This window comes from Astyanax mexicanus, chromosome 16, assembly GCF_023375975.1.
Source record: "Astyanax mexicanus isolate ESR-SI-001 chromosome 16, AstMex3_surface, whole genome shotgun sequence".
NCBI classification, from domain to species: Eukaryota; Metazoa; Chordata; class Actinopteri; order Characiformes; family Acestrorhamphidae; genus Astyanax; species Astyanax mexicanus.
The window spans coordinates 120,001-132,500 of NC_064423.1; the positions used below are offsets into that span (position 1 = coordinate 120,001).

General features: G+C 41.4%; 1 protein-coding gene across 4 annotated transcripts in view; it reads right to left on the reverse strand.

Moving 5' to 3' along the window:
- nav2a (neuron navigator 2a) overlaps nucleotides 1-12,500 on the reverse strand; it is a 114,315-nt gene that overhangs the window by 20,963 nt on the left and 80,852 nt on the right. For all 4 annotated transcript variants that reach the window (XM_049465273.1, XM_049465272.1, XM_049465275.1 and 1 more), the window contains 7 exons: nucleotides 9,497-9,676; nucleotides 8,935-8,987; nucleotides 7,931-7,954; nucleotides 6,588-6,662; nucleotides 3,952-4,035; nucleotides 3,373-3,496; nucleotides 1,796-1,953 (listed from right to left, as the gene is read on the reverse strand). In XM_049465273.1, the coding sequence (XP_049321230.1) occupies nucleotides 1,796-1,953; nucleotides 3,373-3,496; nucleotides 3,952-4,035; nucleotides 6,588-6,662; nucleotides 7,931-7,954; nucleotides 8,935-8,987; nucleotides 9,497-9,676 (698 nt within the window). The remainder of the gene's footprint in view (nucleotides 1-1,795; nucleotides 1,954-3,372; nucleotides 3,497-3,951; nucleotides 4,036-6,587; nucleotides 6,663-7,930; nucleotides 7,955-8,934; nucleotides 8,988-9,496; nucleotides 9,677-12,500) is intronic.

Genomic DNA, 12,500 nt, shown 5'->3' on the forward strand with positions numbered 1-12,500 from the left:
GGCTGCACTGAAACTAAAGCATGTTTGTAAGGAGGAGTGAGCAGGAGAATAAAGGATATTTTATCTGCGGTTCAGTGCTGTATTGTGGATGCTGTGATAGTAAGTGAATTTTCTATAATATAATCTGATGCTATTTTATACACTAATAATGTTTTATAAGGCTATTTTGTTGGGGAGGCGTGTTCCTCATGTAAACAATGTAAAAAAAACAGGCTGTTTTCAGTTGGAGATTTCTGGCGACTGGTTTCATGTAGCTGTAAATTTGCAGGCAGGTAGTTAAAGTAGTACTAATGAATATGAGTCGGTTAGTTGGTCGCTCTGTTTAGAATATTTGACGCTTTGAAGCGTTTTACTTTGCATAGTCAGAACGGGCCCGCCGGCGACCCGCAAGACGGCGCTTCTGCAGTAACCGGTTAAACACACGTGAAAAACACATGCATCGATGTTTTTACGTCAAATCGATGCATCGTATCGTTCATAGTTGTATCGATGCATCGATACAGATCGATGTATTGTTACAGCACTACATAATACTACCGACTTATACTGATAAAAGTATATTTCTATTGGTCAATTCATCATAAAATACTGAAACACTGTAAAGATGTTCTATTGCTAAGGCACATCTACACTATTAAACCCATCAATCCAAGGCTAACACTGACAAAACACACACTAACAACCCTGACACATATTTTTACATACATATTCATCATCAGACGCTTCCATTCCAGCACAGGAGGTCAGCTGTGATACAGAAAACACCCAACACTCACGTTAACCTCCATCAGCAGCTGAAGATCGTTATAAAGAGTGGAGATCTTTTTCCTTTCTATTTTTGGACATTATCTTAAAAGATAATGTTTACTGTTACTGTTTAAACACACTGTGTGTAATCACACTAAATAATAAACAGTTAAATTACCTTTATTACAGACTTCCTCTGTGTGTTGTCAGTGTTTGTGTGTATGTGTGTGTGTTTATTTATATTTATATTTATATAGTGTGTGTGTGAGTGTGTGTGAGTGTGTGTGTGTGTTTATTTATATTTATATTTATATAGTGTGTGTGTGAGTGTGTGTGTGTGTGTTTATTTATATTTATATAGTGTGAGAGTGTGTGTGTGAGTGTGTGTGTGAGTGTGTTTATTTATATTTATATAGTGTGTGTGAGTGTGTGTGTGAGTGTGTGAGTGTGTGTGTGAGTGTGTGTGAGTGTGTGTGAGTGTGTGTGAGTGTGTGTGAGTGTGTGTGTGTGTGTGAGTGTGTGTGTGTGTGAGTGTGTTTATTTATATTTATATAGTGTGTGTGTGTGTGAGTGTGAGTGTGTGTGTGTGTTTATTTATATTTATATAGTGTGTGTGAGTGTGTGTGTGTGTTTATTTATATTTATATAGTGTGTGTGAGTGTGTGTGAGTGTGTGTGTGTGTGAGTGTGTGTGAGTGTGTGTGAGTGTGTGTGTGAGTGTGTGTGTGTGTGTGTGAGTGTGTGTGTGTTTATTTATATTTATATAGTGTGTGTGAGTGTGTGTGTGTGTGTGTGTGTGTGTGAGTGTGTGTGAGTGTGTGTGAGTGTGTGTGTGAGTGTGTGTGTGTGTGTGTGAGTGTGTTTATTTATATTTATATAGTGTGTGTGAGTGTGTGTGTGTGTGTGTGTGAGTGTGTGTGAGTGTGTGTGAGTGTGTGTGTGTGTGTGTGTGAGTGTGTGTGAGTGTGTGTGTGAGTGTGTGTGTGTGTGTGTGTGAGTGTGTGTGAGTGTGTGTGAGTGTGTGTGTGAGTGTGTGTGTGAGTACTAACCCAGTTCTTCTTCTTCTTCTTGCTGCTGTTGTCCTGCTGCTCGATGTTGGAGCCCATGCTGGAGTGACTGGTTGCGCTGGTGATGCTGGATACGCTGTCTGAGGAGTGCTGTCTGCGCATGCGCAGGTCTGGCTGCACACACTCAGAGGCGTTAGAACCTGCAGAACCAAAAACACAATCCTTTATCCTCTGTTGCTTTATGGTTGATGGCAGCCTGCCTCAACTTCCTGCTGACAATTTTCCTAAAGATCTGAATCATATAGAAAAGTTTCACACTGCAGACGAACCAGCTAACGATGAACAGACGAACAGGAGCACGATTCAGACGAACAGGACCACGATTCAGACGAACAGGAGCACGATTCAGACGAACAGGACCACGATTCAGACGAACAGGACCACGATTCAGACGAACAGGAGCACGATTCACGATTCTTACTGCAGATCCAATTTTATGCTCATTTTCATGCGATTTGCACTACTACGATATAACAATGAATATCTTAAGTTTTACATATAGCACAATGACCATTCAGGACTTAAAATTGAAGTAGACAGTTGGGGCAAAACAATAATTAACTTCAAGACTTTAATTTCCATTATTTAGGTTCCATTTGAGAACATCAAATGCAGAAGAAAATGTAAAAAAAAGCACCTGTTATATTTGGAGTTTATAATGTGTGTATGGATGTTGGTGAGGAATAGTCAATCATTCTCTGCATTTCCTGATTCAGTAGTAGTAATTTATATCACAAAGCAAAGTTACACTGCATTATATTAGGTGTCCACCAGGCATCTCCAAAGTGTTCAAAATCTCTCCAGGAGAAGCCTTCTGGAGAAAGGCTGTGCCCTGATTTGATTGGACACCCACGTGATCCAGCGCTCACGCCATTGGTTCAAAAGACGATCATTCAAGAAAAGTAGTTGTTTGTGGACCAATAAAAAACACAGAATCTAGAAGAAGACAGCCTTAGCTTTGGATTCACGTACAACTTTACGTAAAAACATTCCATTGTGTGGTCGCTAGCAGCTTGAGAATATGACGTTGTGGCTGCACTGAAACTAAAGCATGTTTGTAAGGAGGAGTGAGCAGGAGAATAAAGGATATTTTATCTGCGGTTCAGTGCTGTATTGTGGATGCTGTGATAGTAAGTGAATTTTCTATAATATAATCTGATGCTATTTTATACACTAATAATGTTTTATAAGGCTATTTTGTTGGGGAGGCGTGTTCCTCATGTAAACAATGTAAAAAAAACAGGCTGTTTTCAGTTGGAGATTTCTGGCGACTGGTTTCATGTAGCTGTAAATTTGCAGGCAGGTAGTTAAAGTAGTACTAATGAATATGAGTCGGTTAGTTGGTCGCTCTGTTTAGAATATTTGACGCTTTGAAGCGTTTTACTTTGCATAGTCAGAACGGGCCCGCCGGCGACCCGCAAGACGCTTCTGCAGTAACCGGTTAAACACACGTGAAAAACACATGCATCGATGTTTTTACGTCAAATCGATGCATCGTATCGTTCATAGTTGTATCGATGCATCGATACAGATCGATGTATTGTTACTGCACTACTTACCTGTGCGTTCAGTCTTGCAGGTGAGCTCAGGTGTGTTGATGACTCCGTTGATGGCAGCCTGAGCCACAGCGTTCTGCTTCTTCAGCAGCTCAATGGTCTTCCTCAGCTCATTCAACTCAGAGTCCTAACACACACACACACACACACACACAATTGGTTGAAAGGTAGTTATATGATATGGCCAAAATTATGTGGACAGACTGTGTAAGTAAGAAAAAAGAGCATCAGTAGCTCGGGCACTAGAACAGAATGCAATTCCACTGCTCCACAACTCAGAGGTCAGTGTTTATACCCCTGTAGCCCCAACTCAGCACTGGGCACGCTGACCGTAGGCCTATAGCAGCTCCATTTCAGCTCCAAAGTTTTCCATTTTATTCGTCCAAGTTTTTTTTACTGTGGTGTATTAGCGGTACTGGAAAATCCGGCATAGATTCACTACGATAAGCTTCAAAGATCCAGCCCAGAGGAACTGAATCTCAGGGTTTATATGGGGGGCAAACCCAGGTGGAGTGGATCAGGTCTGGCAGCCGAAGAAGCCCTCTGCCGGACTCCAGCCCTTAAAGTGAAATGTGTGTTTACCTTCTGCTCTGCTGTCATAGTGAGGCTCTTCAGTCGAATGGTCATATTCGCCAGACTCTGCTCAAATGCTGCCACTAGGTGAGCCTGAAAACACACACACACACACACACACACACACACAGTTATTAATGAACACACAGTACTTATAAACAAACATATCACTAAGATCAGTACGCTATCCCCTGCAGAGCTGCTGAAAACAGCAAGAATCTACAAATCAGCAAATCTAGCACACCCATAATCATACCCACACACATCACTGCTGTGCTAAACTATGCCTTAACTGCAGATCCCATGGTGCCAAACCTTGTAACGTTATGTGCATTATCACTCTTTCCCAATACAGATTCAATAATTCCTCTTTATAATGTGCAGCACTTTTAAAATGAAGGCTTATTAATTAAGCTGCAATGGAAAATTGCAAATGCTGAACTTTTATATGACTGTAAACAGTATAAACACAACTATTTCATGTCTGCTCAACTTAATTTCATTTATTGACATACATCCACTCTTACATTTCAGCCCTGAAATACAGTAATAAATTAACCAGACTGGACAGGAAAATCTTGGGTTCAGGAATCTTCTTATCTGCATTTTCCATACTGTCCCATGTTTTTCTGATTTGGGGTTTTACATATTTGTAAGGAGATTTTATTTGAACTTGAATTATAACTCTCTTGCTTTGGCCATTTGAAGCACTTTCTGTAATTAACACTTCTCCTTACAGAAGCTCCAGTTCAGCTCTTTATATCGGAGCATTTCTTCTAATTAATCTGACGAAGAACAAAATCCAACAAACAACCCTCAACTCTCGCCATAACACCAGTCCAAGGCCTCAGTGTGTGTCTGAATGTGTGTCTAAGTGTGTGTGTGTGTGTGTGTCTGAGTGTGTGTGTGTGTGTGAGAGAGAGATCGGTTTTAGACAAAGCACAGACACACAGAGGCCTTCACACACTGCAGTAGTGAACACTATTATTTGATTTCTGCCTCAGGGTCTCTGTTCTCGCCTCGCTCTCTCCCCTCCACCTGTAACCTTTTAACTCAGTTTTTAATATTTAGGGATTTTATTTAGGGATTTTATTGTTTTTGCAAAAATGTTTCTTCTTATTTTTTTTTTTTCTGCAGCCTAAACGTAACTTGGTAGGTAGATGTAGGATCAGTGCATCCTGAAGGACAACAAAAATGGCACTGATTGGTCAATGGAGGGCGCTATAAGGGAAAGTTCATTTTTCACATTTTTCTCAGTAACTCCAGAAACAGATAATGCTGAATTTCTTGGGTCAGTACCTACAACTTTCCAATTTGGACCGCACACTTCCGCTCACTTAGATTTTTTTGTTAATTGCATAATATGCTAAACATATTTTTTCGAACTAGTCATAATTATTTTGACCAATCCTTACATATTCAGTATCAAAATACTGAGATCATGGGCTTCAATATTCATTAAAAAAGTTAAAATTTGTAAACAATATGGCCACCATATGCAAATTAGTCCTTCTGGATATATGCCCCATTCACTCCAGCAGTTAAATCGGGAACAGTGTTTCTTAGCAACCGTGCAACCTAGCAACCTGAAACTTCGCATACATCATGCTGTGTATTTATACCCCTCATTTCTGTCCTATCCCTGCAAGTACTGCACCTAGTTATCTAAGTCTCATACAACACTTCTTGTTTGTTTGTTTTTTGTTAGTGATCCGTTTTGTTTCTGACTTCCCTTTTGCCTTTTCTGTTATATTGCCTGCCCTGTGTACGACACTTTTCTTTCACATGGTCTTATCCTTTTCTCTGATTTGGATTTACAGTGTTTGATTGTGAACTGCCTGACTTCCATTTCTGTTATTCAGTTTGTTTATGCTGCAATTTTGTTATCGACCCTGCCTGTCCCTCACTGTCCTCTTGTGCCTAAACCCTGCCTAATAAATACTGTGCTGGTTATCTGAGAGTGTGTGTTTTGTGCCTGGCCTGCGTGACATTTATTTAATTGTAAATTTTAGCTTTCATTCTTTTTGTTTCAAAATATATTTTTTTTATTGTTCATTTTTAGATTACATTTTTATCTTTTCATTTTTTATCTCTTATTAATTAAACCTTAATTTAAACATTTTATATATTTTTTTTCTATTTAGGCTGGCTGATTGATTGATTGATGATTGATTGATGATCAATTAACTCTTTCTTACCTGCTATATTCATTCAGATTGTTTATGACTGTTCCTTTTTATCTCATTAGAGGGCAGTAGCAGTAGTTTAGTGTGTTTTAACAGGTTGAATCCAGCACTGGTACAGTGTGTATTCTTCAGTGTGTGAATACAGAAAGCAGCTATTGTCCGACTAACAGTGAGTGTGTATTAGCCATGCTGTGATTTGCATAAAGATAAGAGCAATAAAAACACTGATTACACAATGACAGCACGTCCTCACACTGCCACCTTTAGAGCAGATCTGGAATAAATATCATATCTTTCCTTTAGTCTGTTTCCTGTGGAGAGACAGTGTTGTAAACTGAATATATAACAGTGATTAACCATAAACATCCCATAGATAATAGTTAGAACTCTGCTTTGTCTGCAGTCTGTGTGTGTGTGTGTGTGTGTGTGTGTGTGTGTGTGAGTGTGTGTTTTACTCACGTTAGCACTCAGCTGTGTTGTCAGAGCGGAAACTTTCTCCTGAGAAGCGTCCAGCTCTCTGCGCAGCTTACGGATCTGCAAACAGACCAAACACAAAAGATGAAAAGAGCAGATCTTCATAAACCCAGAATAAAGAGTTTTATAAAAGCCATCCTGTAGCACAGGTGTGGGGAGGGGACCAACACTTTGTGATTTAGGAACAAACTGCAGGTGTGTGCATACAGAACACGTTCCTTCAACCCTTTTAAATACCTTATATTTACTTTTTTTCTTTCTAGGCTTCAGTTAAAACATGTTTCATTAATGTGCTCATTACACACATCCCAAAACTCACGATCTACTGCTGCTTTCCTAAAGCACTGCAGAAATTTCAGCAGCTGAAAACTGTTTAAATACGACTCTCTCTGATGAACGCTGACATGTTTTTTGTGTAATGGGCGTGTTTTTAGCAGTTTCCGGAGTGTCTGTTGGTCAGTTTTACTCAACACGGTTAGCGGCTTATGTTGCCTGACAATGCTACACTGAGGAACTCTGAGTGTTTCAGTAAGCCAGGGGATATAAGCTAATGGTTTTGTCCCACGTAGCTTGTTTTAACACAGTAAACACGTAGGCTACAGTCCAGGCCACAGGTTAGAGATTGTAACTCTGTTAGCTGTCAGATGCCCGCCGTGGTTGGCATCATCAATATCTTAGTGGTCCTGCCCGCCCACAGAGAGAGAGGGCAGCGCCGCTGTGTGGAACTCTGGGGGACAGATGGCTGTGGCAGCACACGGGTTCAACCCTGCGACCTCCTGAGTCAGCACAAGGACAGAAGCTCCACTCAGCAGCCCCTCATGCTTCAGCAACTGACAGCACAAACCTTCAGATATCTGTTTACATCCTGGTTACTGCAGGCGGTAAAGCTCAGCTGATCTGGGGTCAGTCAGACTGAAATGCTTTTGTAAACGCAGACACAGCACTGAAACCGAGGCTGAAACAGGACCCGAGTGAAACCGCCTTCGGTTTGTTTTCACAACAGGTCATTGACAACGAGGGGAAACATGCACATGCACGCACATACAAACACACACACACACACACAACACACACACACACACACACACACACACACACACACACACACACACACACACACACACACACACACACACACACACACACACACAGGGGGCAAGCAAATACAGAATGGAAATTATCTGTACAACACACATGAGATTCTCTACTTAAATACGTGTGTGTGTGTGAGTGTGTGTGTGTGTGTGTGTGTGTGTGTGAGAGTGTGTGTGTGTGTGTGTGTGTGTGTGTGAGAGAGTGTGAGAGTGTGTGTGTGCATGCATGCTCACCTCTGACTGTGATTTTTCTTCATTCTGTAAGGAAGAACAGAATGATGTAATTCACACAGACACAACACCCCAAACATGACACAGTGCTATGTTAGAAAGCTCAGTAGTTTAATATAAATAGCTAAATTAATAATAATTCTTAAACAATTGAAATGCCCTTTTTTGTTATTCAGTAATTATTCAACTTAACCAGGCAGCGAAGCTTTCACCCATTCACATAAAAAAAAACTGCATAAAATGTAGGAAAGGTCATTTAATGTGAAGTCTACCATTCCTTTATATTTGTAATAGTGAGGTAATTCAGAGTAAATTATGAAAATTGTATATACTTTTATTTAAAAAGCATGATATATTAATATTTAACATCTGTTCCTACCGTATTTTGCCAAGAACTCACAGCTCCACCAATTGACAGAGTAGCCATCATCTTGTCTCTCTCTCTCTCTCTCTCTCTCTGTCTCTCTCTCTCACTGCTTCTTTCTTCTCTCTTTCGCTCTACTCTTTCAACACATGTCTATCTTTTCTATCACTCCCATTTACTCTCTCTCCTCCTGTATATCTGTTTGGCTCCGCCCCCACAGGTGAGTGGACTTGCGTTTAAAAGGGCGTGGCAAAGCTGGACTGATCCCAAACCACAATTGGCTGGGGATTTTCCAAGTGGGCGTGGTTTAATGTGAGCAGGAGTTCACTGAAAGATCGGATTCCCACCCTCGTGCAGGAGCTCCACAGCATGGTTAGTCTGGAAGCTGCTTTATCTGCTGAACTATGGCTTTAATGTGAGCCCCCGTGTGGAGTCGTACCTAATGCAGGTCACCCCGTGCGGTATGATGGACTGGTGTGTGTTTTATTGGTTTGGTGTGACAGTCTCATCTCTCTCCACACAACCTCTATTGTGTGAGCTGTAGTCGAGCGCATGATGCTGATTCTAACATTATTATCTCCATAACTTCAACCTCCATAACACCAGTGACCCCACACACACATGGGGGCGGGGTTAAACTCACCGTGGAGTAGATAGAAGACGTGCTGGACACCAGAGAGAGGGAGGAACCGTGAACTGCAGAAGAACAGGGAGAGTGTTACACACCTCATTCACTTTCACATGGGCTCTAAAGTTCACACTCACGTGAACTTTAGAGCATATAAACAGTGTAACATGAGGCCACACACACACACGAACACACACTTACACACACATTTACACACACATTTACACACACATTGTGCTCCAATTAAGCACTTCCTGTTTTACAGGGTGTCTGTGTGTTACAGGATATATGTGTGTGTGTGTGTGTGTGTGTGTTACAGGTTGTGTTTATGTTACAGTGTGTGTGTGTGTTACAGGGTATGTGTGTGTGTTACAGGTGGTGTGTTTTACATCTTGTGTGTCTGTTACAGGGTGTGTGTTACAGTTTGGGTGTGTGTTACAGTGTGTGTGTGTGTGTTACAGGGTGTGTGTGTGTGTGCTACAGGGTGTGTGTTACAGTTTGGGTGTGTGTTACAGGGTGTGAGTGTGTGTGTGTGTGTGTGTGTTACAGTGTGTGTGTGCGTTTCTTTGTTCCTCACCTTCCTCGAAGCCGTCTCTGAAGGAAGCAGAGCGGCTCATGGTTCTGGTTTTCTCGTCCAGAGACATGCAGGAGTTGCGCAGGCGCGTGTCTCCGCAGGCGTCCAGCACGGTGTCCTGATTGGTCAGGCTGTTGTTGCGCAGGCTGGCCAGATTGATCTGTGCTGCAGTGGTGGGACTGGCTGCAAACACAATGAAAAACACACACACACATTAACTTGATAGTTGACAATGACAAATCTAATCGGTTCCTCAAACTACAGTACAGTCAAAACCATTTTCATTTCAGGATGCAGTAATGCAGAGACATATACCCCACTATTTAAACATGCAGAGCTAAAGCTAAACCTGTAGAGCTAAAGCTAAACCTGGAGATCTAAAGCTAAACTTGTAGAGCTAAAGCTAAACCTGGAGATCTAAAGCTAAACCTGGAGATCTAAAGCTAAACCTGTAGAGCTAAAGCTAAACCTGTAGATCTAAAGCTAAACCTGTAGAGCTAAAGCTAAACCTGGAGATCTAAAGCTAAACCTGGAGATCTAAAGCTAAACCTGGAGATCTAAAGCTAAACCTGTAGAGCTAAAGCTAAACCTGGTGAGCTAAAGCTAAACCTGGAGATCTAAAGCTAAACCTGTAGAGCTAAAGCTAAACCTGGAGATCTAAAGCTAAACCTGTAGAGCTAAAGCTATACCTGGTGAGCTAAAGCTAAACCTGGAGATCTAAAGCTAAACCTGTAGAGCTAAAGCTAAACCTGGAGATCTAAAGCTAAACCTGTAGAGCTAAAGCTAAACCTGGAGATCTAAAGCTAAACCTGTAGAGCTAAAGCTAAACCTGGAGATCTAAAGCTAAACCTGTAGAGCTAAAGCTAAACCTGGAGAGCTAAAGCTAAACCTGCAGAGCTAAAACTAAACCTGCAGGGCTAAAGCTGAACCTGGAGAGCTAATGCTAAACCTGGAGAGCTAAAGCTAAACATGTAGAGCTAAAACTAGACCTGTAGAGCTAAAGCTAAACCTGTAGATCTAAAGATAAACCTGTAGAGCTAAAGCTAAACCTGGTGAGCTAAAGCTAAACCTGGAGATCTAAAGCTAAACCTGTAGAGCTAAAGCTAAACCTGGAGATCTAAAGCTAAACCTGTAGAGCTAAAGCTAAACCTGGAGAGCTAAAGCTAAACCTGCAGAGCTAAAACTAAACCTGCAGAGCTAAAGCTGAACCTGGAGAGCTAATGCTAAACCTGGAGAGCTAAAGCTAAACCTGGAGAGCTAAAGCTGAACCTGCAGAGCTAAAACTAAACCTGGAGAGCTAAAGCTCAACCTGCAGAGCTAAAACTAAACCTGCAGAACTAAAGCTAAACCTGGAGATCTAAAGCTAAACCTGGTGAGCTAAAGCTAAACCTAATGCTAAACCTGGAGATCTAAAGCTAAACCTGTAGAGATAAAGCTAAACCTGGAGATCTAAAGCTAAACCTGCAGAGCTAAAACTAAACCTGCAGAGCTAAAGCTGAACCTGCAGAGATAAAGCTAAACCTGGAGAGCTAAAGCTAAACCTGGAGAGCTAAAGCTAAGCTTGGAGAGCTAAAGCTAAACCTGGAGAGCTAAAACTAAACCTGGAGAGATAACGCTAAACCTGGAGAGCTAAAGCTACACCTGGAGATCTAAAGCTAAACCTGTAGAGCTAAAGCTAAACCTAATGCTAAACCTGGAAAGCTAAAGCTAAACCTGCAGAGCTAAAGCTAAACCTGGAGAGCTAAAGCTAAACCTGGAGATCTAAAGCTAAACCTGTAGAACTAAAGCTAAACCTTTAGAGCTAAAGCTAAACCTGCAGAGCTAAAGCTAAACCTGTAGAGCTAAAGCTAAACCTGGTGAGCAAAAGCTAAACCTGGAGATCTAAAGCTAAACCTGTAGAGCTAAAGCTAAACCTGGAGATATAAAGCTAAACCTGTAGAGCTAAAGCTAAACCTGGAGAGCTAAAGCTAAACCTGCAGAGCTAAAACTAAACCTGGAGATCTAAAGCTAAACCTGTAGAGCTAAAGCTAAACCTAATGCTAAACCTGGAAAGCTAAAGCTAAACCTGCAGAGCTAAAACTAAACCTGCAGAACTAAAGCTGAACCTGCAGAGCTAAAGCTAAACCTGGAGAGCTAAAGCTAAACCTGGAGAGCTAAAGCTAAACCTGGAGATCTAAAGCTAAACCTGTAGAGCTAAAGCTAAACCTGTAGAGCTAAAGCTAAACCTAATGCTAAACCTGGAAAGCTAAAGCTAAACCTGCAGAGCTAAAACTAAACCTGCAGAGCTAAAGCTGAACCTGCAGAGCTAAAGCTAAACCTGTAGATCTAAAGCTAAACCTGTAGAGCTAAAGCTAAACCTGTAGAGCTAAAGCTAAACCTAATGCTAAACCTGGAAAGCTAAAGCTAAACCTGCAGAGCTAAAACTAAACCTGCAGAGCTAAAGCTGAACCTGCAGAGCTAAAGCTAAACCTGTAGATCTAAAGCTAAACCTGTAGAGCTAAAGCTAAATCTGCAGAGCTAAAACTAAACCTGCAGAGCTAAAGATGAACCTGGAGAGCTAATGCTAAACCTGGAGAGCTAAAGCTAAACCTGGCTAAAGCTGAACCTGCAGAGCTAAAGCTAAACCTGCAGAGCTAAAACTAAACCTGGAGAGCTAAAGCTCAACCTGCAGAGCTAAAACTAAACCTGCAGAGCTAAAGCTAAACCTGGAGATCTAAAGCTAAACCTGGAGATCTAAAGCTAAACCTGGTGAGCTAAAGCTAAACCTGGAGAGCTAAAGCTAAACTTGGAGAGCTAAAGCTAAACCTGGAGAGCTAATGCTAAACCTGGAGAGCTAAAGCTAAGCTTGGAGAGTTGAAGCTAGAGATGTCGAGTGCTGGACTGAAGGGACACGAAGCTTGAGTCTATCAGAACCTCAGTAAAGGTGTTTATAGGATTATTGGTCTGCAGGCTGTGTGGAGTCACAGTGATGGTGATGTAAATCAGGTTGATTGTGTGTAAAACGTGA